The 27,086-nt window shown below is 55.7% G+C and overlaps 1 protein-coding gene and 1 long non-coding RNA gene across 4 annotated transcripts; both read left to right on the forward strand.

The window, feature by feature from the left end:
• The first annotated feature begins 6,210 nt into the window (after positions 1–6,210).
• TAMALIN (trafficking regulator and scaffold protein tamalin) lies at positions 6,211–13,947 on the forward strand. Its single transcript, XM_064491008.1, has 8 exons — positions 6,211–6,526; positions 8,667–8,716; positions 10,310–10,364; positions 10,471–10,573; positions 11,727–11,820; positions 11,924–11,990; positions 12,200–12,266; positions 12,722–13,947. Exons 1-8 carry the CDS (start codon positions 6,284–6,286, stop codon positions 13,216–13,218), a joined length of 1,176 nt encoding a protein of 391 aa, XP_064347078.1. The 5' UTR covers positions 6,211–6,283; the 3' UTR covers positions 13,219–13,947.
• Positions 13,948–18,266: 4,319 nt separating this feature from the next.
• Positions 18,267–26,155, forward strand: LOC116156345 (uncharacterized). 3 transcript variants are annotated; one of them, XR_010382912.1, is made up of 4 exons: positions 18,267–18,292; positions 18,757–18,867; positions 19,061–20,958; positions 23,312–23,902. It is a non-coding gene; the product is annotated as an uncharacterized LOC116156345 (long non-coding RNA). The 3 variants fall into 3 exon arrangements; XR_010382913.1 differs by lacking the exons at positions 18,267–18,292; positions 23,312–23,902 and adding an exon at positions 25,301–26,155 and having other exon boundaries at positions 18,445–18,867; XR_004140102.2 differs by lacking the exon at positions 18,267–18,292 and having other exon boundaries at positions 18,445–18,867.
• Positions 26,156–27,086: the final 931 nt, after the last annotated feature.

A 27,086-nucleotide genomic window follows, 5' to 3' on the forward strand; every position in this document is an offset into this window, starting at 1 on the left:
GACTTGTAGTGGATTCCAACCCAGCTCAAAAGCCATCCTCTGAATAACCAGTCATCTTGCCAGATGTGGACCTAAAATTGACTAGGCTATGGATTACAGATTTAGCTTTAACATTCTGAAAATCAGAAAGGCAACTGTTCTGGGACCTCTTCGTGTGCCCTTGAAGGCTACTAACAACATTTCATCTTTGTAAGGCCCATGACACAGGTGACCTGAATTCCTTTGAATGGTGTATCACTGGGCGGTTTGTTTCACACGTTTTAAATTTCTGTCCCCCTCCTCAGGCCATGTCTTCTTATCTTTACAGTCTGGAGAACATGCTTGCTAAATACAACCAAAACAAAATGAGGGGTAGAGGAGGAGAGTCCAAGAGACTTGCAGGAACATATGAGGGTTACATCATGAAGGTGGGAGGAGGGGAGAAAGCTTTGGATCAAGACAGGAGTGATTTATCAGGGTTCACCAGAGAAATGGAACTAATAGGGTGGATGGATAGATGAGATAGATATATTTTAAGGAGTCGACTCACACGACTGTGGGGACTGGCAGGTCTGAAATTTACAGGGCAGGCTGACAGGCTGGAGATCTGGGGAAGAACTGATGTTGCAGTCTTGAGTCAGAGGGCAGTCTGGAAGCAGACCTTCCTCTTCTTCAGGAGACCTCAGTCTTTTAAGGCCTTCAGCTGATTAGATGAAGCCCACTACTCTATGGAGGGTACTCTGCTTTACTCCAAGTCTACTGATTTAAGTGTTAATCACCTCTAAAGCGTACCTTCACAGTAACATCCAGACTGGTTTGGCCAAAGCACTGGCACCATACTCTGAAAGGTGTTGGCCATCCCATGGCCAGACAGGATGGGACTCAAGGAATACGGCAGATAGGCCTGGGTCCACCCAGGAATGCTCCTTGGAGGCCAAGGATGGGGGCTCACTGGGATAAGAAGGTTTAAGGAACAATTGGATGGACTGGGCTCTAAATAGATTATCATTAAATAATAAGCATTTGTTAAGCAACCTTAGTGTGTAAAGCAGTAGGCAGAATACAAAGACGAGCAATCTGTGGTCCCTGCCTTTCAAGATGGAGAGAAAGGATTTGTACAGACAACATTAGGGCCGATTTTAGCAAGTCCCATTAGAGAGAGGTACCTAATGTGTCACGAAAGCGCAGGTGAGGTGCCTGGAGGAACAATGCCCTCCAGGGCTCCCTTGCTGGTGGGATGGACGAGTTAGTGAACAGATAATTACAGTGAAGTAAGTGCTGTGATAGGGGTAGACACAGAATGCTCTGGAAACACAGGACAGACAGGTGGAGGGGGCAAGAGAGGTGACATCTATTTTGGGGTAGGCCCTGGCCTGCTGACTGGGGAGGGAGGGGGTTTTGGTCAAAAAGAATGTGTCGCTATTTGAGAACCACAGGAGTTCCCAGGCTAGAGTGAGGGAGCCGGGGGTGCACAGAGGAAATCTCTTAGACCTGTCATGTGCTGAGAAGTCAAGACTGTCCTGGGGGCCACCAGTGCCATCACTTCCCCTGTGACAGCTACCTCAGACTGTGCTAATCAGTAATTTTTCCTCTTGGGTCTGAACTTGATCTCCAGGTTTTCCCCAAGAGCATCCTTATGTGGAGTTGTCCCGTAAGTGAGCCCCTCTTTGCCCTTCCTGATGCAGGGAATGGGCCGTTGACAGGTTTCGAGAAGGGGAGTGATGTGATCTTACCTGTGTTTGGGGAAGAACACAGTGCTGACTTGAGAAGGCGATTGCCGAGGTGGGAGAGCAGGAAAAGCTGGAGGAAAGGGAGAGACAGTGGGCAGGGTGCACAGGTTTGGGGCATGGACAGGTGCAAACAGTGAGGGAAAGAGAGCCACGACTTCAGTTTGGAGTGAACGGGAGAATCTTGGCCTGGTGCAAGTCCCCTGGGAGAAGGAGCCAGAGCAGCTGTGTTTGCCAAGAGGGAGGAGATCTGGGGAGTCTGGGGCCCTAAAAGCTGTCATTTTCTGTCCTAGCTCATCTGGACCTGTCTGAAATGAGGTGGGGTAAAATAATACATGCCCTGTGTCCTAGGAGTGGTGTGTGGATTCTGTAAGGAAAACTAGATAGCGAACCCTTTCTCCCTTCTGCCAGTCTCACCTGTTCAAGCTGGGGATACCTTCCTATCCCACCCAGGAGGCAAGATGGTCCCTGGCTTCTGGCTGGGACTAGGCTCAGAGGCCACCCATATCCAACACAAACTGCCATATCCACCTTGCCCCTACTCTCAGACCCCCCAGAATTAGGTCTTTGGGCTGTGATGGACCCCCCCCCCACCCTTGCTGGGCCCCAGTGCCACACACAGACACTACCCTGTGGAAACTGTCGGGCAATAGGAACCATTAAGGAAAACAACCACTCCCTGCCCCATCAGCTGCCCACCAGCTGCCCAGGCCTGCCTCCGCGTCACGCAGCTGGGGCCCAGCCCCTCATTCCTGCCCAGAGAGCCAGCTGAGTTCCAGGCCCTCGCCCTCCCCCCTCCCACTCAGAAGCAGTGGCAACCCCAGAGAGGAGCCCCAGGGAACCGGTTAACCCCTACCCCCTGCAACCCCTAGTCCTGGGATGAAATGACTGAGCTAGAACTCTGACATTGACTTAGTTACCAGAGGGGCCTGGGCTTCCGGACCTCCTGCCCCAGGCGCGCCCCTACCTCCTGATGGAAGCCCAGAGCTTGAGCAGCTGGGTGAGGACAGGACTCAGGGGACCAGTGACTTAGGTATCTGGGCAAGGGCTTGTCTGAAAGCAAGGGGATCTTACCAGGCCTTGTCCATTAGTCGAGCACCCCCTGTCTGTGCCCCCGCCACTGGCCAAGCCCTGCCTACCCTGAGAGCTAGGAACCAGGGCAGCTGGAATAAAAGGAATCAGAGTCTGGGGAGCTCATTCTGAAAGCTGGGGACTTGCTCAGGAATAAGGCACAGATTGAGTGCAGATGTCTGAGGAGCCAGAGTGATGGGGCTTTTGCAAGGAGGCTTCCGGGGGGAGGAGAACAGAGGGGGAGGTGTCCCAGTCTGAGACTGCAGGCAGCGTGCAGCATGCTTCCCCTACCGCCTGAGCCTGAAGAAGCTACAGAAGATGGGATGAGGAGAACAGATGCTAGACAGGAGACTCGGGCTAGGGAGGAAGTCGTGGAGGGTTGGAAAAGGCAAAGCTTCAGGGGCCTTGTGTACTGTCAGGCTTGTGAAGGTTCCTGCATGGAGGAAGCCCACCAGCTGTCTGCCGTCTCCCTGAGTTTCACCTGCAGCAAGGCCGCACCGGCTTAGATCAAAAATACAACTTCCAAACAGGCATGAAGTTCCAGAACTCAGTGACCGAAGTGGAGCTTGGTGTCTCAGCTGAACACAGACCCTCTCGGGCAGGAGAGGAGCTCTAGGAGGGGGTCTTTAAACCCAGCTGGGATTCCAGATGGAGTCTGACACCAGCCAGACAGCCCTTCAGAGTCTGGTCTGAAGATTTTCTGAGAAACTCCCGGCCACCAGAGGGCATCCCCACCCCACAGTGTGGTGTCCCAGGCTCCCCATCACCTCCCTGGAGAAACTAGGGACATTGAGGGGAGGAAGCAGACACGGATTTCTGAGCTCTCAGGGGAGCTACCAGCAGCTGAACTAGTCTCCAGAGCCAGGAGACCTGGGCTTTAGGGGGTTCTAGTGGGTTCTAGCGCCTGTTCTGCCATCGTCTTTCCCTTCCTGGCTGGCCTCATTTGACCTCCTCTGTTAAATGAGGGCTTGGACCACACGGTGTCCTTTCCGGACCACAGGCTCTTTCTGGCTCTGAAATTCTAGGATTTGAGGAAACCGTGCAATAAGCCTGACAGAAATTGCATCTCCTGGGCCCACCTTTACTCTGGGGTTCTCTAGGGCTCCCTCCCTGGCAGGAGGAGGAAACGTGTGCGGACTTCAGCTCTTTGGGGCTGTTCTCTCCTTTGGAGGCGGGGAGGCAGGCCAGCCTGGATACTGAGGGGAAGCCTCTCTCTCCACATCAGCCTGAAGGAGGAATGTCTCAACAGGGCTGGCAGACACAGGTGCTGGGACACCCTGGAGGATTACCTAAGGGACACCTTAGGTAACTCTCTGGGATAGGTGGGGTGGTGGTACAGAAGAGGCTGTACATGATGCCCTTTGGAGGGTCCCTTCAGGGAAAAATAAGCATTGGAGAGAAGAGAAGAGAAGAGAAGAGAAGAGAAGAGAAGAGAAGAGAAGAGAAGAGAAGAGAAGAGAAGAGAAACCATTGCCTCTCCTTCATTTGCTCATCTCCCCATCCCCACCCCCACCACAGATGCCGTCTGTCAGGAACAGGCAGCAGACGGTCCAGGGGTCCATCTGTGCTAATGCTTCACAATAGAGTCCCATGTTTCCCCACCAACACCCCCTCGGCCCCTCAGCTGATGGCCACTTGGTGGTGCCAAGGGAAAAGGTGGGAGGAGGGAGAGGAAGGCACTAAGGGAGCCAGCAGTCTGTTCCTGGCCGTCCCCAACCACCCCCTGTCCCCCACCTGACAGGCATCCTGCAATCTGGACTTGGTGTAATCACTGCGGGGTAGAGAAGCACCCCCTCCCACCCACACCTCCTGTAGGGGCTGAGGCTCCAAGGGTCTGGGGGTGGGGAAGAGACAGAGTCAAGGGGACAGGGAAGAAAGGAGACGGAGACAGACCCATGGACTAAGAGAGGCAGGAGACAGAAAGCCTTTCCTGGCCTCCTCCCCAGGTTGATGGGCCACTAGCCCCTCTGTACTCTGCAGGCCACACATCTAACACAGTACATGTATGTGCACCACTCCCTACCTACCATGAGCCTCTGTAACCCAGTGAGTACCTGGCCCAGAGCAGGGCTTAAACGTAGGGTGAATGAAGAAGGGCATCACAGTGGTTAGATTGCAGGCTCTGCGCCCGGGCTGCTCAGATTTGAATTAGCTCTGCCACTGAGTGGCCTGGAGTAAGTTACTTAACTTCTCTGGGCCTCAGTTTCCTCTTCTGTAGGGGTGATAATGGTACCTGTTTCATAGCATTGTTAGGAAAACCAAATAAGCTCATTTATGTACGTAAGAGCACACATAGAGCAGTGTGCATCACATGGTAAATGCTCAATAAATGTCAGCTATGAAGGCATAACACAGATTTGGGAACACTGGAGGAGGGGACAGATGAGGACAGTGCATTCCTGGCTTCTGTTCAGTGGCAGACAACAGGATGTGGAGCCCCCAGCTTGTGCTGACGCCCTGTGGTGGCTGGACCATCTTTAGACGCCAGGCCTGGCTTTCCACTTCCTCCTCTTACTTCTTATTCAGGTGCCACTGACGACAGAGACTTCAGCTGGGCCATTCCCACCTCTCCCATGGCCTGGCAGCCACGGACACCATCCCCCAACTCTGACTACCCACTCAGCGTAGTCACATCCCCTTGTCATGAGTCAACCCCATAGTGAGGATCTGTCTGCTGGGAAAAGGGTACCTGAGCCCCGAACATCAGGAGCTGAGGAAAGGTTTACCCAGGAGAGACCATTCCTGACCTTCTGAGGGGACAGGCCAGAATTGTCCACTACTTTCTGGGTTTCCACCTCTTCTCTTTCCTCTTGACATGGGAAAGGGAGGCATGTCAAGCCTCTTCAAGTCTTCTGGGACAGCTTTGTGAAGGGGAAATCCTGGGCCCTTTCACTCCCTAGTGGCTTCTGCCCAGTCAGTTAAGACCATCTCTTCCCTCCCATCAGGGACCTCAAGCCTCTCCCTGCCTCCCTCTCCTTGCCTAAAGTCTCCTGTAGCCCCCTGGATCTCCTAGAATCTTACTCTAGGCCCTCAACCCTCCTTACAAGGACTCCTTACTGCCAGACTCCATGAATTTCCAAAGCCATCTATCCCTAAATCTTCTAATCTTGTGCACCAGCCCCTTCACAAGTATCGCCCCTCACGCCCGCCCTCAGGTATCACGGAGACACCTATCCTGCCCGGTGATGCCCTGGGCCCCCCTCCCCTCTGCAGCTAGCTTTTTCCCCTATTGAGTGCTGGGTGTCCAAGAGTTTCCTCAGCCTGGCCAGGCGTCCGGAGCTGTGGGCGGGACTCCAGGGCATTGGCCACCCCCCAGGGGGCGGGGCCTGCCGCGCTGGGGGCGAGTCCCTGAGAGGCCGCTCCCCTCCCGCCCCCAGAGCCCGCCCGGCTCTCCGAGCCTATAAAGGGAGGGGACCCACCACCCGCCCGGCTGGGATCCTCCCGCAGGCGCCAGATCTGCCGCGTGGAGCGAGCGCCGCCTTCGAGGGGCGCCGGACGCAGGAGTCATGACCCTCCGCCGACTCAGGAAGCTGCAGCAGAAAGAGGAGGCGGCGGCCGCCCCGGACCCCGCCGCCCGGGCTCCCGACTCGGAAGCCGCTCCGATTCCGACCCCGACCGCGGCCCCCCCTGCTGCAGCCGCCAGCCCTGGGACCTCCGGGGACGAGCTGTACGCGGCGCTGGAGGACTATCACCCGGCCGAGCTGTATCGCGCGCTCGCCGTGTCCGGGGGCACTCTGCCCCGCCGAAAGGTGCGTCCCCCCATCTCCCGGGGGCCCTGGCCCTCGGTACCCTCCGGTGTCTCTTCCTCAGGACCCGCGTAACCCGCAACAGCCCCCATCCCTGCCTGCCGACCCCTATACCATTCTCCTGGGGTCTCATGCCTTCTCGCCTGGGAAGTGCGTGAGGAGCCGCGGACTCCGAAAGCTCACCCTTCCGAGTCCTCCTATTTCTCCCCAGCCCGCTGACCCCACGGACACGTTCAGATCCTGCTGGGTCCGCAAGTCTCCCCACCCGCGGCCCCGGCTCCACCTAGCCCCCGACCTGAGCGGCTCTCCACTCCCCACATCCCCCCGCCGGGTCTCGCCCCTCTCCTTCCTGCACCCCGCCCCCCGCTCCGGTCCCCTTCCCCTTGCCGCATCTAGTCTTCAGCACCCCAGCCCCGCCACTCCCGCGTTCAGATGTCTCGGGGTCCCCTGGGCCCCTCGACAGGGGTTCTCGTCCGAGGAGGCCTCGGACTGGGGGTCTCTCCGCTCGCCCAGTCAAGTTGAGGGTCCGCGGGGCCGGGAAGGGGAGGAGGGCGGCCGGTGCGCCGCGTGCGTTCTCGCCTGGGAAGTGCGTGAGGAGCCACGGACTCCAAGAGCTCACCCTTCCGAGGGGACGCCGGGATTCCTGGGCCCGGGGCCTGCACCTTGCCCGGTGTCTGAGGTGCGGGGTGAGAAGCCACCGCTCCCTGGAAGTCTGCCGCGACCGGACGCGGTGGGAGGGTCGCAGGGCGCCCGCGGGGCAGGAAGGATGCGGGCCGCGCCCGCCCTCCGAGGGGCTCTTCCTCTGGCCTGAGAGGGACCCGGGCGCTCAGAAAGGGGAACTCAAGACCCAGGTTAAAGAGAGGGGGCTGGTGGCCTTTCCCTACTCATCACCCCCTCCTCTTCCCCTGGCCCCTGGCTCCCCCCACACACAATGAACAGCTTGTTGAGAATTTGCATTTTATGAAAATCGCGTGGAAAGACAAAGGGGTCTCTCTATGCTGCCCAGTCCTTCCTCCCTGGCCCATTTGGGAACTGTCCCCACCCCTGACGCCAGTCTTTGGTTTTGGAGAAAGAGGGGCTCCCTTCTCTTCCTGATCTTGGGGCAGGGTTAACAAGGGCACTGCCACAAAGGCCCTGGGCTGTTTGGGGCACATGGGACAAAGGCTGATCTGGGACCTGGCTTCTTCCAAGGATCAATAATTTAGGGAAGAAGAGAGACTGCTTTAGTTTCTCAAGGACTCAAAGAGGTAGGAACACTCAGCTCTGCATGGTATCTCCCACACCAGCAAACAAACAGCAGCAAAACAAACAAACAAAAACCTCCCAATCTCTTTCCTTAAGCATAGTGAGAGATTTAAGGACAAGTTTGAGATCTAAGGGTTTTTTTCATTTTTTGTCCCAGAAAGCGACAAAGTATATGGCAATGTTGAGAGACCCAGCTGGATCTGGGCACAGCTGGCCACTTGCAGCTGGAATCCACAGTTGGTCCCTGAAACAGCCTGTACTCTGAGGGAGGAGGCTTGGCCCCTCTGTCCCCTGCCTTTCCATGTTCAGGCCGAGATTGCCAGCCCCACAGACTGGGGTCAGCTCCCCCAAGCTACTCTCTGTGGCTGAGAAATTAGGAAGAGAGACCCAGCTGGCCCCGGGAGGGCTCTGGAGTGTCTTGACAGGCAAACACAGGGCCCCTCTCTGCGCTTCTTTGAATAACATCTGGGAAGAGCCCCTGCTTCAGCTTGTTGAGGTCTGAGGGACCTGAGCCCCTGCAGACATGCACCCTGGGGGTGGAAACTATTCTATCTAAAGTAATGAAACCCTCCACTCTCCAGCCTGGCAACCAACACAGGACTTAGAGATTCATGCATCTCGAACCCAGGAAAATGGTTGTGTCCCTGCAGTCCCAGTTGTGGGGGTAAAGCTTAGGGAGAAAGCTATGGAGTGATACTGATAGTGGCACTCGGCAAGTAGTTACCCCAGCACCAGAGCAGGTGTGGAGCTGGGGCCGGTCAGACAGGCAACAGGAAGTGAGGTGCTGGGTCTGGGGCTGAGGCCCAAGCAAGGAACCTCCCAAAGGAGGGCTCGCAGCATCTGCTCCAGGACAGCTCCTCTCACCTGCCCCTTCCTGACTCTCCTTCTTCCCACCCAGGGCTCAGGGTTCCACTGGAAGAATCTCAGCCAAAGTCCTGAACAGCAGCGGTGAGTCACCATTACCCCAACCCCTGCTCTTGTCCAAAAGGGTGAGGTGCTGGGGTGGGAAAAACACGATACAGCATCTCAGCCCAGCCAGGGGAAGTCATTCTCCTACCCTTTCAGCATGGCTCCCTTGCCGGGAGTGAGGGGCAGGTGGGGGTGTGGGCTGTGTGAAGGGGGTGGCAGACGAAGGAGGTAGGGACTTTTGAGTCATCAGGTGCTCTTCAACCCACCCCCAGTCCCTGCCAGTTACCCATCCCTGGAGAGATCTGGATCTGGGAGGGGGAAGTAGGAGAAATCTTCGGGACTCCCTTGAGCCCTCTTAGTCCCAACAAACCCCAGGAGCCCAAACCATGGACAAGCTGCGTCCAGCTGCTCGAGACCTGGCTGCCCCTGCGTCTAGAACCTCAGTCTTCTGCTGGCCCCATCCTGTGGTGGCCTCTTAGGAAGGATCTGAGGTGAGGGCAGAAGTAGGTGCTGACTTGGGCCCCACTCTGCCCATGTCCCATCCTGATTTAGGCCTGGCTTCTTCTAAAATGGATCAGCAGCCTATGGCCTCTTGGCCAGACTGGACTGTTTGATCCTTGAGCTGAGAGTTGTTTTTATATTTCTAAAGGGTTGTAAAAGTAAAAACAAAGAACAATATATACAGAGGCTGTCAAATATTTTAGGTCTCGGAAAGAAAGGCTTAAATATTTACTGTCTGACCCGTTGCAGAAGGCAAAAGAAAATCCGAGAGCACTGGAGTAGACACAGAAGTCACCCTGCTCCCTGTCCCAGTACATACAGAGGGGGAAAAGGCCTGTGTTCAGAACAGGGAGGAGCTCAGGCTGGAGCTGGGAGTTGCTGCTCAGCATTTGGGGAGTACATGGGTCGGGTTGCACTCAGAGAGGCCTGGGTCTCCAGAGCCAGTCTGAGGCCATGAGGCTTGAAGGGGCCTTCAGAGGCTGCTTTAACTCTGCCTCTGGCTGAGCGGGAAGGAAGGGGGTGGGGTGGGCAGAGGAAACTCTGGGCTCCCCCAGCAGGCGAGGATCTGGAGCAGCTCCAGACCATTGTGTCCAGTGGGCAGGCCTTCAGTGCGGGAAGGGGCGGCCTCGAGGCTCCCCTCCCCACCAGCCCTCACATCTGGTGGGCTGGCCCCACCGCAGCTGGGAGGAGCAGCTGTGGTCTGGGCTGAGCCTCGTGACTGGCCTCTTGGGGTGGGGCTAGCCCTCTCCCCAAGGCTCTGGAACTGAAGACGCTCCAGGCTGGGGCTGAATTTGGAGTCTTAGCTAGTCAGTGGTCTTCTGGGGCTCACTAGAAAGCTGGGGTGTGGCTGCAGAACTCAGCTAATCCACCCACGCTGAAGGCCAGCCATCCCAGTGCCTCCCCAGCAAGAGGCTGGATGGATCATGCGGCTCAATGAAGCTGATTTCAGCTGCCTGTGGGGAAGGACATTCCGACAACCTGCGATGAATGTGACTAGTCACTGGAGGCTCTGAGCCCCTGCCTGGATGTCCCAGAGCAGAGTCCAGCATCAGTGGGGGGCCACGCTAAGGAACCACCAAGCTCCTTTTAATCCTGACAGTCTTGGTGAGATGGCCCCTGTGTCTCCTGCAGGAAAGTGCTGACTTTGGAGAAGGAGGAGAACCAGACCTTCGGCTTTGAGATCCAGGTGGGAGAAGCTGGGTGCAGAGGGCAGGGAGGGGTTGGGAGGCCATTCTGAAGGATGGATGGACCCTGTCCCAACTCTGGGCTGAGGGTCCCCTTGTCTGTTATAGACTTACGGCCTTCACCACCGGGAGGAGCAGCGAGTGGAGATGGTGACTTTTGTCTGCCGAGTTCATGAGTCCAGCCCTGCCCAGCTGGCTGGGCTCACACCAGGTGGGGCCTGAGCTCAGGACACAGGGCTCTGGGAAGGGAGTATAACCTTACTCCCAAACAGAGGGAGCAAGATATCTCTTCTGAAATCAATTCCATTTCTCCGTCTATTTTGGGAAGGCTAGAAAGAATGGGTTGGCTCCAGGTAGATTTGCCATCTTCTGTGGGATCCTGAGTAGTTGCGTCTGCAAATTGGGAGAAATACCATGTCCTCACATCAGCGTGGTGAGGGGATTCCCTGTCACAGAGCAGGGCCTGGGGAAGGGTATCTGTTGCTGCTGCTCTTCTGCCTCCTCCTGGCAGTCTGGCAATCCAGCAGGGGCAGGAGCGGGGCAGGAACTACGTTTCATTAGATCTGCTTGATATTGGGGATCGGGGCCTATCCTGCCCCCGACCTGGGCCCCGCTACTTCCTCCAACAATGAAATGGAACCTCCAGTAGGAGACTCTGGGGACCGACCAAATCAAAAGCACCAAGTCCCAGGAAGGGGCAGCCTGAGACTGCATGAGTTGACCAGTTCTGTCTATCCGGTCCTCTCACCATTTTCTTCTCTAAGCCCTCACCTCCTTGCCCATTTACCAGCAGCCCCTGGTAGCTAAGTGGTGTATTACAACTTTGCAAAGTAGTTTCCCGTCCATTCTCCCTCCTGATCCCGCAGTAGCCATGGCAGGGGTCCACACACCCTTTTCCAGGTGGGAAATGAGCCCTCAGAGATGGTGGCTTGCCTTGCCTGAGGTCAGGAGGCTCTGCTGAGGCCCAGGGTATCAGAAGCTGAGGCCTCTTATGCCTCGGCCCGTGTCAGTACCAGCTCTGTGGTACACACCCTGCCCCCCTTCCTGTCTGAGCTGGGTCTCATGACAACCTGTGGGCTGGACCAAAATAACCAGCTCTGGGGCAGCCCAGGCTTGCTAGGAGGGCTCAGCCTTTGGGGACAGAGCTTCCTGAGGGTGAGGTGAGGGTGTGGGTGTCCGAGGGCCCTAGCCCCTATGCTGGGATGCTGGGCCTTGGACATGATCCACCAGAATCATGACTCGGAGTAAGGAGTTCAGGAGAATTCTCTAGGGTTATTACTCCTACCCTCCCCGGCGAAGGTAGGGGGCTGGACTTCTCCCACATGCCCTGTGGAACAGATGCTGATCCCCACTTTGCCTGGCAGGGGACACCATCGCCAGCGTCAACGGCCTGAACGTGGAGGGCATCCGGCATCGGGAGATTGTTGACATCATTAAGGCGTCTGGCAATGTTCTCAGGTACGTCCAGGTGCCACGGTCCCAGAGGGGTCCCTGAGCTCAGCCTCTCAGTGTTTCCCCACCCTGTGGGCTCACTCAGCCTTTGACTCTCCAACCTCCTCAGACTGGAAACTCTGTACGGGACATCAATTCGGAAGGCTGAACTGGAGGCTCGTCTGCAATACCTGAAGGTAAAGCAGCCCAGGTGACATCCAGCCTCCACTCTCTTCCCACACCCCTGCCCCTGACAGCCCCAGTCTTTTTAGGGGTCATTCATCTGTCTGGACCCCCTTATAACCTTAAGGTTTCTTCTGTGTATTCCCTGATACCTCAGTCTGTAGCCACCTCCTGCTAGCTTCTTGCTTGCTCCTAACAGTGAGGTGGGGGATGTCTCTTGCAGCAAACCCTATATGAGAAGTGGGGAGAATACAGGTCTCTAATGGTGCAGGAGCAGCGGCTGGTGCACGGTGAGTAGATGAGGAGTATGAAGGGCCACTTGCGCCCCTACTCCTACCCCCATTTATGCCTCCTCTTCAGAACTAGTTGGTTTACGTCCTCCTCCAGAGTCAAGAAAGTTTCGTTGAGCTACTACTTTGGGTACAATACTGCCCCCAGGGCTGATGAACACGCATTTTTAGCTTATTCTCACAATAGTCCTCTGAAGGACGTATTAGAGTGCCATCTCTATTTTACAGATGGGCACACCAAGGCCCAAAGAGCTTGTTTCCGAGCCCCTCCGTGTCTCCTCCGTCATAAATGGTCCTCATAAGGATTTGGGTGTACAGTTCCTGTTTTACAGACAGGGAAGTAGGGCTGAAGGTTGTGACTTGTCCAAGGGCCACAGAGACGGTCAACAGGAAGGAGCTGAGGTCTCCTACCCATGCCCTCTGACGGCCCCGCCTCGTGTCTTCCGCCCCGGCAGGCCTCGTGGTGAAGGACCCGAGCATCTACGACACGCTGGAGTCGGTGCGCTCCTGCCTGTACGGGGCGGGCCTGCTCCCGGGCTCGCTGCCCTTCGGGCCTCTGCTGGCCGCCCCCGGGGGCTCCCGCGGGGGCGCACGGCGGGCCGGGGGCGACGCGGACGACGCCGTCTACCACACGTGCTTCTTCGGGGGCGCCGAGCCGCCCGCGCCCCCGCCGCCGCCGCCGCCCCCCGCGCGCGCGCACGGTCCCGGCCCCGCCGACGCCCTGGCCCCGGGGCCCCGCGCCGGGCTGAGCCGCAGCGCCAGCGTGCGGTGCGCGGGCCCCGCGGGCGGCGGCGGCGGGGGCGCTCCGGGCGCGCTCTGGACTGAGGCCCGCGAGCAGGCCCTGTGCGGCCCCGGGCTGCGCAAAACCAAGTACCGCAGCTTCCGCCGGCGGCTGCTCAAGTTCATCCCCGGACTCAACCGCTCCCTGGAGGAGGAGGAGAGCCAGCTGTAGGGGCGCGGGCGGGCGGGGGAAGGTATTTATTTATTTATTCGTTCCAGCCAGTGCAAAAAGGGGGCGGGGCGGTCGCCCGGCTGAGGGGACCCCAGGAGCCCAGAGCAGCGGGAGAGGGCCCTTGCCAGCCCCAGCTGGCCTGCCTGGTTCCTGGCTTGTCTCTGCCAAGTGGTGAACCCGGGCCCCAGGCCCCTTTACTCCTCCTCCCCAAAACCACCATGGGAGGTGGTGCAGGGCAGAACCAAGCGAGTTCGCTCAGGGTTGGGAGAGGTTCCGGGGCCAAAGATGGGGCGTGCCGTCTATCATCTGGGTCAGTAGTGCCTTGTGGGGTGTCCAGGAAAACCCCTCCTCCGAGTGGGGGGACCCTGTCCCACGAAGCCCTCTCCTCAGCTTTACTTGCTCCCCACCCTTGGCGTTGGGGAGAAATGGCCAATGCCGGGTCATTCCCCCACCCTCCACACACACGCACACAGTTCCAGTTAACCAGTGGGCCCCTGAGAGGTCCTAAGGTGCTGGTCCCCCTCCCTCCTGGCCTTGACCCCTAAGGGCTTGGCCCCTCCCAGGGGCCTGTAACTAAGTGGGGTCCTGCCAGGCATGGGTCCTGGGTTCTTTGCCCCTTGGGGGACAGGAATGGGAATGTCCTAGTGGGGTGGGGGCAGCTCAGACTGTTCCACCATTTTGCATATTGTTGCTTCTGAACCACAAACTATAAAATTGACTTTTTTTGCATCGGTGTCAATGTGGTGACTGCCTGAGGGGGAGGATTGGGCTGGGGCAAGCTCTGACTCCACCACGCACCCGCCCTCTAACACACACACACACACACACACACACACACACACACACACACACACACACACACACACACAATATATATTGTACATCTCATTTCTTGGAGCCTGCAGCCAGGGAAATAGACTGGGGGATTTTAACTTACATGTATGGGCCTGACCTAGAGGCCCCACATCCACACACACACACACACACACACACAATATATATTGTACATCTCATTTCTTGGAGCCTGCAGCCAGGGAAATAGACTGGGGGATTTTAACTTACATGTATGGGCCTGACCTAGAGGCCCCACATCCCTTCAGAACTTGGGCTTCTTGTTTAATGTATCTTGAGCCTCCCTCCCCAGATACCACAACAGGTGGGGTCAAGGCTCCTCTAAAGTCCTTAACTATCCCTGTGTAAATAACTGCTCGGCACCCTCTCCCCCAGGAGAACTTAGTCATCAACCATCTAACCTGTGACAGGCTCAATCACTGTCACTCCACTGTTCTAGAACTCCTTGGAGGCTTCCCATTACTCCCAGAATAAGATTCCAACTCCCATGCAGGGCTGTCTGACCCCTGCCTGCCTCATTTTCGTGCCTCCCCTGCCGCTCCCTGCTCTGGCAGTCTGGCCCACAGTGCACCTCAGATGCCCTGCCATCACCCTTGCTCCACCCTTAGCGGGCTCCTTCAGGACTCAGCTCTGCCTCCACTAGGCCTCCTCGTCCTGTCTAAAGGACCGTCACGCCCTCTGCTGTGACGGTGCCTTATTTTATCTCCATCATACTACTCATTCCCATCTGAAATTGTCTTTACTGTGATGGGTTTTGGTTTTTGTCTGTCTCCCCTCCCCATTAGGAGGGGCACTCCTTGCAGCAGGATTCAGGGACCTCTCCTGTCTTACTCACTGCTTTACTTCTTATCCAACACCAGCACATAGTAGAACCTCAATAAACACAGTGTGTGCTCAAAGCATCTCCAAGAGGTGGTCACTACCTTCTCTGAGGTGACTTGGGGAAAGTAATCTGTCCAGGGTCACACAGAAAGTAAGTGGCAGAGTTGGGCCCAAGACTTGAGACTCCAATGCCAGTGTTCCTCCCTGGCAGTAATCAGCACACACACGGTGGCTTTAAGAGGTCTAAGTGGCACCCCCCACCCCGCCAAGGCAGGCCACCTCCTATCCCCTCCCCCCTGCACTTGCCCCCTGAATGGGCTTCCCGCTTCCTCTCTCACCCCTGGACCATCCTTCACACAGCTGTTAGGGCACTCTTTCCAAAAAGGAAATTGGATCACAACCCCCCTCTGCTTAAAACCCATTATGGCTTCCCCTGGAATAAAAGAATAAAATCCAAACTCTTTATCATGGCTTATCCATAATGTGTTGTCCCTCTGGGCAGACAAATTACAAAAAGGCATCCCTTCCTGTGGATTGACAGCAGCCATGCTGGCCCAACAATTTGGCAACTAGGAGCCTTTGTGCAGTGCGCAATCTCTGCAACTAAACTGGGATGCCCTGCCATCTCTTCAAGCTCAAACTTTCTCCTTTCACACGTCACTTATCACATTTAAACCACACTATTCTTTCTAGTCCTAATCTCAAATATGGCAAGCTTTCCTGCCTCTGGCCTTTGCCCATACTGTTCCCTCTGCCTGGAATAGCCTTTGCAAGACTGATTTCTCCATCCTCAGGTATCAGCTTAAACATCCCTTCCTTAAAGAGGTTTCCAGGATCTGATCTGAAGTATTTCCCTGTCCCCATTATTTTTTATCTTGAGCCCTCTATTTTTCTTTCTTTATAGCATTTACTCCCAATTGGTAATTATACTGACTTCTTTTCTATGTCTTTTGCATTTCTAAGGCAGGAAACTCAGCCTTGTTTACACCGTACCTCCATGACTTAATACAGCCTGGCACAAAACAGGTGCTTAACATACAGGAATGCCTCCTTGGGGCCAGCCCTACACAGGGATGGCCACCACCTCCCCACCCCTCAGCCCTCGAGGGCAGGATGGCGAGGCCCCTCTCCTGCTCCATCTGTGGGTCCCTCTCACAAAATCCCTTCGGGGCTGGGTGTCAGCTCAAGTCTGGGCACCTGCACCTGGCTGCCCTGCCCTCCCGGGTCCTGGGGAGGGAGGACATTTGATTAAGAAAATGGAGCTTCCCCAAGCTCCCTGTTTGAACAGCTGCTCTGCCGTGATGACAAACAGCAGCTCCCAGGAGCTCAGGTCTAGGGGAGGAGCCCTCACGCACCTTTGTTCCCAGAGCCCAGGGCTGCCAGGAGACCAGCTGCCCGGGCACAGCCGAGCACCTTCCTGGGGTTGGGGGTCTGCCAGGGCCTCCCTGGCTTTCTCCTCTCGGAATGGAGTCCCCGCCCCTCTCCTACCAGCCTGTTCCTCCCCTCCCCCACCAGGCAGCTAGCGTTGGGAGTGATGTCAGTACCCCTCACCCAGGCTGAAAGGGGCTCCTGGCTGGCCGTGTGCACTCCGAGGAGGGTGAGGGGGTGCCCAGGGCGGGGCTGGATCCCACCTCTCAGCTGATGGGATGACGGCACCAGCACAGCAGCCTCCTGCCGTGTAGGTGGGTGACAGGGAGTGACTAATGTGCGAGCTGCGATGCTAAAAATTAACCCAGGGATCGTGTTTGGTGGAGGGGTGGGGGTGGATGGGAAAGGAGCAGGGACTCGGAATACTGTGTGGTCGGTATTCCCTCTGCCCTGCCTCCCCTCCCACCCCTCCTACCCTTCCCACCAGCCTTCTGGTCCTCTCAAAGCCTCAGGGGACTCTGTGGGGGCCCTTCTCCCTCCCCAGGCCAGAAGGGGCCCCCAATAATTCCAGGGAGGAGGAGAATGGACCCCACTCCAGGTCTCGTGCATGGTAGAGTGAGGACACAGCCCTGCAGATGGAGTTCGGATTTGAGGTCCCCACAGAGCCCTGCATCTGTCCCCATCCCCTTAGTATGGTGCCTGCATATCCCCAAGTCCCTCTCTGCCTGGGCCAGAGCTCTGCCCAGGGGCGGTGGGGGGAGCAGAAGCAGCCACTGCACAGAGACAAGGGCAGGTTCCTATCAGCAGGCTGCAGTTGGGGGATAGTGGGGGTGGCAGCGGTTCTGAAGGAAAGGACACAGGAATATCTCCCAGAGCACCTCCTAGGTACTGGCACTGTGCTAAGCATGTCCACATCCATCACCTCACTTGGGCTTCACAGCATATCTGAGAGCCCATTCTACAGATTAAGAAACTGAGGATCAGAGAGGATAAGGTAGCATAGCTGGTACTGGCCAAACCAGCATTCTCTCAGATCTGTTTTCCTCTAGAGTCCAGACTGGGGAGTGGGAACTATTCTTGGAGGAATGAGTGTGAGGACAGGGCCAAGATGGTAGGAACTGAACTTCCAAAGCTGTGGGACTCACTTGCAGGGAGTAAAGTGGGAGCATGGAGGGTAAGTGAAAGGTGGGACCTGAGGGAGCAGGGCCTGAGATGTTCCAGAAAGCAAAAGGAGGAGATCAGGTCCAGAGGGATCAAGGTTTCATGGATGTGGGTGCTGTCTGGAGTAAGGTGGGAACATTCCCATCAAAATGAGAGGGTGCCCTTGGGACTGGGTTCCAGGAGCCACAAAAGGGCTTGGAGAAGAGCTTTGTGAACATATGTAAGAAAACCTGTTAGGAGGGAACCCCCAAACACTCCTGTTTTGCCTGGAGACAAAAACCAGAGAACTTGAGCTGGATGGCAGCAGGAGGAGAAAAGGTGAGACAGTAGAAGACGTTTTCTGCTCACCAGCCAGTCATTCGTGGAGCTGGGGAAGTGAGAGAGGCTGTGGACTCTCCAAGTGTCAGGAGAAACGTCAGGCTGTCGAGTTGGGACGTTCCCTGTCCTGCAGTGACGGCTGGATGGGATGACCTAAAGGAGGGAGTGATGGGCTGACACAAGTGAGAGAGAGGAACTTGGGGTTGTGGAGAGGACATGGGACCAAGGAAGGTTCCTCATAGACTAAAACAGCCAAAAGATGAGACAGACACTGGAGAGTAGAGCAGGTGCGCCTGACCCCTGGTGGTGACCTGAGAACACTGCACCTCTTGGCCCTGAGCTTGCCAGGAGTGGGACAGAAGTAGGATTCCTCCCCTCAGCCAACAAGCTGTGCAGGCAGCTCTCCCTGCCTTAGAGCCCACCTCTTCAGCTCTGCCCTTGCACCCTTACGAAGTGGAGCCTCTTCTGAACCACGCAACCCATCTGAAGCTCTCGGACACCCTTGCTGGGCCTGGCACGGAGTGGGCATTCAAACAACATTGATTGAAGGCAGGTATGTCTGAACAGTGAACGGTGAATTCAGAACGTGTAAGTGATCCCTCTTAATTGATTTCAACCACCTTACCGTCTGTGTGTGGAACTCCACATGGTCTGGGAGCTCTGGACTGCGGTGAGAGGGGGGGAGGAGGAGGAGGAGGAGGCACAGGTGCTGGCCTGCAAGACACAGAACTGTGGCTCGTAAGGGAGACCTCCTGAACCTTAGCGAATTTTCTGTTCCTGGAGGTTAACCTTTCAGTAGAGAACACACAAATCTATGAAAAGTAAAAGTTATGCAAATATTGCCCCTCGGGGCCTCTTTCCCCACAGCTTCCCTACAGTCACTTAACAGCCCCTCCCCACCAGCCCTGCACAGACACACAGCTGGCTGGTCCATTCTGCAACCCCTCCCTCCACCAGAGTGACTGCTCACCCAGGTCCCTCTTTCAGCTCCTTCTTCAAATCTCATTCTGATTGAAGGCCCAGATCAAGCCACATTATCTGCGAGGAACGTGGTCTCTGGTTACGTGAATGCAAGACCAGTGGTTACCAACGTCAGCAACAACTCGCCTGGGGGACATTCAACAGTAGGTAGGACCCTATGCCTCCCCATAAGATTCTGATTCCGGAGTTCTGGGGTGGGCTGGAGGACTAGCATTTTTTAAAAACACCCCAGACTCTTGATAAGAATTTACTGACTGGATGTTGAATGAAGATGGTTCTAGAGACCGCTGAGCTCCCCACCTAGAACCACAGAGGTCTTCTCATCCGTGTCATCCTCCAGGAGCTGAGGACCTGTACCTCCCACTGGCACAGACCCACTTTCTGCTTCGTGGTCAAAGTTTTGGTATGTGTGGTGGCCACTACCCACAGACTGGGAGCTCTCAGAGGGCAAGGAGATCCCACTGGACACAACTGTGTCCCCACCTTGGTTGGACTAGGGCATAGGGACACAACACGGGTATCCAGGACCTGCTGGCTGAGTGGGTGTAGTCATTTCTGGGGGGTGGCAGGGAGGGAAGTGAGGGGAGGGAAGAGGAGGCTGGGGCTGAGCAGTTCATGTCTAGACCAGTGGTTGGAGTCAGCAGAGCGCGATCAGACTGGCGGTGCTGCTGGCGGGGAACAGCCCCATGAGCTGCCCAGGGGCTTCAGGACTGACTTTCAAGTTCTGGGCTTGAAAAGGAGTGGGAGTGGGGGTGCCTCTGGTGCACGAATTGGAGTCAGCTGGGCTTCCCCGCCACCACCTGCACTCAGCCTGAGGCTGGAGGCTGAGTGAGGGCTGAGCTGCGGAGGCAGGTCCCAGCCTGGGGGTGCAGCCGCCATTAGCTGGGGCTGGGGGTGGAGATGGGGACTCTGGGTTTCGTTTGGCTGGGAGCTGGCAGGGAAGCAGGTGGCAAAGCCTGAGTGAGTGAGTAACCGCCTCCCCGGAGCAGTCAATCTTGCCGCCCCAGGAAGTCCCACAGACACGCTGCACACCCCCCCCCCCGCCCACGCCGAGACCTTCTCTCTGCACACGCCCACCCCCGCTCTGCCTCCAGCTCGCTCTCCGGGCCGCGGCGCCCCGGCACCCTTGACCCCATCGTGGAAGCCCACACCGGCCCCCCGGCCCCCAGGCCCCCAGGCCCCCCTCTCCTGTCGGTCCTCCCTTCATCCCTTGCCCCACCGCGTCAGCCGCCCCTCCATCCCCACCGCCGGCAGACCCTTCAGAATCCGGGAAGAAGCTCCCAGCGCTCCGCCCAGCTCCCTGGGTGTCGGGAGGGGCGGTCCCGGAGGGGGAGTTGCCCGGGTGAGTTTGCGGAGTTTGGAGCGGCGTCGCCCTCTGCTGGGCAGATCCGGGAACTGCTTCGCCTCCGCCGTCCCGTCCATTTCCCTGCCCCTAGACCGCCTGCTTTCGGACCCTCCTTCACTTTTCTGCCTTCTCCCTTTTTCCCACGACCTGACCCCTGCAAGATTCCGACTATATAGACAGATGTCGGTCCTGGTTCCAGCTATGTTACAGGCTGTCTGCAGCAGAGTCGCAGCATCCCTGAGATTTGGCTTCCTTCCCTGTGAAATAGCAGTCATGAAGTCCAAATGCCTCACAGTGAAAGAAGACACTTTGTAAACTGAAAGGGAGCATCTGAAGATGAGGTGTGGTGGTGGTTAATGCTAAAGGCGTTCTCTCCAGCCTTCTCCCTGGCCCTGGCCCACAGCCGGAGGAGAGGAATAATTCATCCCTTGGGATCACCACATTTTGATGCATTGCCTTTCAGTCTTTTAAAAAAATTATATTTATATGTATGTATTTATATATATTTAATACAAATGTGACCATACTCTGCATGCTGTTTTATGTCCTTTCTTTTTTTTTTTTTTTTTTTCTTTCCAAGTGAACAAATCATGGTAAAAGCCTGGCTTCTGGAATCAGACAAATCTGGATTCAAGTCCTTGCTCTGTGACTGCATTTCCATCCTTGGGCACACCACATACCCTTCACTTTTCTCAGCCTCAGTTTTCTCCTCTGCACAATGGTGATCATGTCAGGAATACCCACTTCACAGGCTTGTGGTAAAGCCCTGGGCAGAGCCAGCTCAGAACCTGTTAGATCTCTTTTCCAGCTTCCTGTGTTTTGAGCAGGACTACACTCCAGCCACCTGATTCTCCGAGCGTGTATGGCATTCTCCCTCTACACATGCCCTAATGGTAAGAAAGAGAGAGATCTCCATCTCTGAGCTTGCCCCACCCCACCTCTTGGCCACGTGGGTCTCATTATTCCTCAAGCCCACCTAGAATTTCCCCTTTGAGGGCCTTCCAATTCATCCTCTGCCTTTTTGGCCTTTTCCCCAGAAAAGGGCTCCCTTATCACTTCCCTGAGTTCCCTGCTACCTTGCTGCCTCCTCAGAGAAGCCTCTATGACTGTTCCTTCATCATTAGCAGCCTTGGTTATTCTCATTTACCTGCTCTATTTTTCTTCTTAGCATGTCTCATTATATGGCATTATGTTACAGATGTTTTTGTCTGTATCTCCCCATCCAACGCCTCTCCCTGGAAGGTGGGGACTTTTTGAGTTTTTTCTCCACCTCTGTGGTTCCTAGAAGACTGCCTGGCACACAGTAGGCCCTGGACTTATTTTTTGTGTGAATGTGAATAAATCTACCACTCGCCACTTCTGTCCGGTAGAGGGCACCACCACACAGCATTTTGGGGTCTCCCTGGCTGGTGCGAGGACGGAGATATTTATAAAGCCCACAGGCCTCTCTCCTCCCACTCTGTGGGTGCTGGGTCGGGCTGGGATCGGAAGCAGGAGGGCCCCCTGTGCTAATCTGCCCTGGCAGCGGGGAGCTGGCATGCCCTGGCCGCCTGAGCCGCCGAGCTCCGGTGCCCGAGGTCGGAATACCCTGCCTGGCGTCCTGGACACACCCCTTAGCAGCTGGGGGTTCTGGACAGATCACACCCTGTCCCTGGCTCTGCAAAATGAGGGCAATGACATAAGCTGCGCTGCTCGCTCTGGGGTTTGCTGTGAGGCCCAGACAGGAATGTGTGTGAAACGTTTTGTGAATATAAACACCGCGGGGAATACAATTTACACAGGCCTTTATTGGTAGTGGCAGCAGATTAGCAACAAAAGAGGAGAGATTAGAGGGCACTTGTAAGGCTAAGAGAAGGTAGGTTTATGAAGGAGATTAAAATAGTGAAGGAGAAAGAAGTTAAAAATAACAACTACCTTTCACCAAGAGCTTATTAGGAGCCACGCTAAGGAAAGTGATCCCTAAACATTGTCTAATTATAGCCAACACTTACATGGTGCTGCCCTGTGCTGGGCACTGTTTAAGTGCTTTATGCATAGAAACTCCTGGGACCCTTACAATTCAGGGAGCTGGTGTGTGTGACTGTCTCCATTCTGCACAAGGAAACCAAGGCCTGGAGAGCTTAAATAACTTGCCCAAATCCACAGTGATAGGGCTGGGATTCAGACTGGAGCAGGATGTGCTCCTAAGCCCTCCTTGTCACAACCACAGTGAAAAGGAGATACTATTGTCCCATTTCCTGTATGGGCTCAGCAAGCTGACAATTCTGCCCAAAGCCATGATGCAAATACAAGTATTTGAAACCTGCTTAACCTCCAAGGGCTACTTCCCAGTCCCCACCTCCCCACTGCCCCAGGAAAGGGGCTTTGGGGATGGATACAGGTGCCAGCAGCAAACACACCTGCTTCTTCCTCTGGGTGTCAGGGGAGGATGAGTGAACAGAGGCTGTGCAGGGCTGAAGCGTGAAGAGGCTGTTCAGTGGTCTCAAATTCGTGGGAGGAAGGAGGCTGGGTCATCTTTTGGGCCAGGTTGGGAGGGAGGAATAAAAACGTGCTGATGGACACCAGGTTGTCCACAGTGATGCCACCCAAGCCTGTGAGCACCTCCACACACACCTCCACCCATGGAACAGGAGCTCCAACGGGGCTGGCCTGACAGTGGGAGGAGGAAGTAGCCCCATCCCTTACGACAAGCGCCCCCAGCCCAGCCCCTGGCTTCCAGCTGGTTACATAAGCCGTTCCATACCGAGGGACTGGAAATAGCCGTGGTGGTGCTGGGCTGGGCTGGGGGCATGATGAATGGTCTTCAGGAACATTATCTGACCTCTCCTGAAGTGACCTGAGGGCCTGCCGGTGGTTCAGGTTACCCAGCCCTCCCTGGGAGGAGGCCCTGCCTGTCCTCTGTGACTCTGGGTCTGGACATTTATGGTGTGAGTGTCTGAGGGATTGTTCCACTCACAAGCTTGAGTGGCTGAAGGAGCTCGCAGCCACACCACGCCCACTGTGGCCTCCCTGGGTGCTGGGAGCCAGAACCTTGCCCGGAGAAAGGGTTTGGGGTCTCTGCAGTCAGCACCAGGGAGAGCTGGGCGCTGTGCTCCTGGGTGGGGGGTGTGGTCCTCTGCTAAAGGCCCCGAGGGAAGAGCAAGAGAAGCCAGAGCCGTTGAGGGTGGGATGGCGGCTGCTGGAGGCTGGAGGCTCCATTATTCCAAGGCTGTACTCCACTTCCAAACCCATGCTTCTGTGTCACAGCCCACCCTGCCACCCGACTCACAGCCCTTGGATCCAAGGAGGTGCCCATACTCTGATGGCCACTGGAGAGGACAGCACCACACGCCCCCTCCAGGCACAAGGCACACACATCTGGACTCCCAAGAGCACCTTAGACTGTCAAAGACCATCTGGGGTGTGGGAGGGTGTTCTCCCAATGCAGGGTGATCATCCGGTGAGAATTATGAGTATGCCTATTCCAATTCTGTGCCTTTAAGATACCTACTCCTCAAAAAAAGAAAACAGAACAAAACCCTTTCCCTAAAAATGTAAGTCATGCTTTCAATTACTTAACAGTTAAATTGCCTAATTATTCCCTTTCAAATCTTTCAGTGGAATGGGCACTCCCAGGGAGTTAAGACCCCTTTACTCCATGACTTCATGACTCCAGAACCCTCTGACAGGTCAGCCGGAACCCCCTAGTTGGAGAAGTGTGGGAAATCTTACAAAGGAGCAATGGAAGTTTCACTTTCTTGATGACAGATTCTCTGCTCAATGGTCAGACACACACACACACACACACACACACACACACACACACACACACACACACACACACACACACACACACACACTGCTCTTCTTGGTGCTCAGGTGTGGGGGCAGGGCCTCCTCCCCAAACTCCTATAGCAGCCCTCCCTGGAAGGGCTTGCCCGAGCCAAGGCACTGCCCATGCCTCTGCCACCTTTCTGTGTGCCTGTGGGGCCTGAATTTCTGAGCCCATGGCAGAGGAGACAGACCCAAAGTTCTCCAGAGAGCTAAGGAATACCCACCCCACTGCTGGGTAAGCGTGTATAGGGACAGGTGCCCCCCCCCGCCCCCGCGTTCTCCGGCCTGCCTTCCTGTCTCTCCAGGCCCTCCCCCGGGAGTTGTCACCGGTAACCAGAGCTGGATCATCTGGTGAGAGCCGGAGGAGTGGCGTTGCTTGGCAACCTGGATGGCGCAGAAGATCCAGCTAATCCGGGCTGCTCTAGCAGGCCAGGCCCCTCACAGCCTCCAGGGCAGCTGCCTGCGGGCTAGTAGCAGACCTTCAGAGGAAGATGCTTAAAAACTTCTACCTATTTTTACCTATTACCGCTTCGGCAAATCCCAAGTTATAGGCAAGTTCTAGAAGACCCCAAGGTCTGAGCAGGAAGAACCCTTTCTATCCCCACCCTTCCTCCCCTCCCTCCCTATTCCTCTCCCTCTTCTTGAGCCCTGTCTTCCTTCGCAGCACAGTGAAAAATCTGCAGACCTTTCTGGGGGGCCCTAGCTCTGCTGCAAGCCATGAAATTTAGGGCAAATCGCTTCTCCTCTCTGTGCTTCAGCCTCTAATCCGGGAGGCAGTAACTAGTGGTTCAGCGCATAGATTTGAGTCCACACCAGCCTGGATACAAATCCACATTCTTCTATTTCTCAGACATCAGGCATATTATTTAATCTCCTGGAGCCTCAGTTCCCTCAATACTAAATAGTACCAATCTGAGAGGGCGTAGAAAGAAGGAAGAGGAGATAAAACAAGGAAAGTGCCCAGCACAGCGTCTGGCACACGGTCCTACACGATGCTAATTCCCACCTCTGCGCTTTCCCACTGTCTCCTCTCCCTGGAACACTTGGCCCTCCCCCACCTCATAAATATTCCTCAGTTGAAAACTCACTTCCTGAGGAAGAAGAAAAATTACTTCCCTTACCCACCACCTCCTTCTGAATTACAGCTTCTCATTAAATATCTCATTGGCACCCTGCAATTCGTTTTCTCTTTACGGCGCTAATTACTTATTTGCAAGATAGTTTAACATCAGTCTTCCCTACTGGGCTGTAAGTAGGGGCGGGGGCAGGGGTTGTGCCTGTTTTGTTCTTTACTGAGTCCCCAGCGAGAGGGTTTGGCCTAGATGTTCTCCAAAGGTCCAGCTTTCTGTATCTCTGTATTTCTTATTTCATCCTTCTCTTGGTTTCCAATTTGACCTAAATAATTTTTGCATCATTTTTTAGGTTCCCTGAATCTCCAAGAAGCAGGGTCTAACCGGAAAGATAGCTCAAGAATCAAGGGCGCCTATCCCTAACTACATTGCATTCCCCACAGAAGTGGCTGGACCAGATTTGGGGTGTAAAGTCCCAAACAAGCTTCCCTCGAATTTCGGATTTCGGACCCCTCTTCTTCCTCAGCCCGGGGCAGGGGGGCATCCTGGCAAAGAGGTCTATTTGCACACACCAGATTCAAAGGAAGCGAACGCCCAATGACTGATTTGCATACTCTCGTACTATTGGTTGGAAGGGAGGCACACTAGCCAATGCTTTGCAGCGGTGTTTACCGAGCGGCGGCTGAGCGCCGCCGGGTGATGTAATGGAATCCTGGCTGGACCCAGCACGGACTCCCTCCGGTCCGCCTTGTGACGTACCCAGCGGCTTCCCCGGGCTCCACCCGGCCCAGCCTGGCCTGGCGCGGGGCAGCGCGGCCGCCCCCGGGAACGCGGCGTGGGGCGCAGCCGAGGCCGCAGCGCTGCAGTGGGGCCCGGCCCTGTTCCTTCCGGCCCGGCGTTCCGGTCCTGGCCCCTCGGGGAGGGCCCGCGGGGCCAGATCTGATCTCTGGCGACGTGGAGAAAGAAATCTTGAAGCCGACAGCAGAGGATTACCAAACTCAACTCTTCTAGGGGTGGATTACCGTCCTCTCACTTCGTAAATCACACAGTTCTATAACTTTTTGCATTTGTTTACAGCGAGCCTGTTGATTTTGTAATTAAAACAAAAAGTTACAAAGAATTTCTGTTTGTTTTTAGTAAAGAGCCTGGCTTGGATTTAGGAGAAATCTTGTCATTAATTTCAGTTCTGTCACTTCCAGCCTGGTGACTTAGGCCACTTTTCGTGCTGGCCCTCACAGCCTTCCATGGCAACCAGGGAAAAGCGAATGTAGAAGCACCTCGAAAAGCACTCAGTTGGGCCCCTCATGGTCCCTATGTAATTCAGAGCATGTAATCCCATCCGGATGGTGTCCATGGAAGGCCCATGATCCTTGGGACAGCCCAAAGAAGGCCCTGTCTTTGTGCCCCCATTTTTTTTTTTTTGCTTTTGCCCTTTGATTGATCCTAATCCTGGGGAAGTGTAGGGGGACCCCAGCAGTGTATTTCTCCATCCTCAGGACCAGGAAGGGAACCACTAAGGGAATCCCCACCATAGCCCCTCTCCTCATGGAAGGCTGGGGCCTGGACAGGGGAACCCCTTTGAAGCCCAAATGGGCTGGGGAACCCCCTTGACATCCTTTTACCTCCATCCCCAGTGGGATGGAGGTGGGGTGGAATGGTGTCTCCCTGACTAGGTGGAGTTGGATCATGGGTTTCTGTTACTTTGAGATGGAAGGGCACGTGAGGAAGAGCGAGGGTGTGGCGGATTGTCCTGGGTCCTGAGACTCTCCACTCCCAGGATCTCAACCCTGCCCCCAACCCATACCTATGAGCTTTGAGGTCAGTCTTTCTCCTGCATGGGATGCCCTCACTTCTTTCTGCCTTGCCCAGTCCTGTGTTTCCCTTCACACTGTGCCCCTGTTCTCTTCTTCTGGGGGTGGGGGTGGGGGTCTCTCAGATTAACCCTTTAGATTCTACCCTAATGCTAGCTCGAGGCCTCTTAGAGGCTGCCTCTTGGAACTTCTGGCAATGTTTTCATAGCTATTCTTGTGTCCTGCCTCCTCTCCATCAGACTAGGAGCCAGCTTTCTGTGGCAAGATCTTGTCCTTCTCCCTTAGGGATTTCCCAGAATGTGGGACAGCACTGGTCAGAGGGTCTGT

The sequence above is a fragment of the Camelus dromedarius genome, chromosome 11 (assembly GCF_036321535.1).
Source record: "Camelus dromedarius isolate mCamDro1 chromosome 11, mCamDro1.pat, whole genome shotgun sequence".
Classification (NCBI taxonomy): Eukaryota; Metazoa; Chordata; class Mammalia; order Artiodactyla; family Camelidae; genus Camelus; species Camelus dromedarius.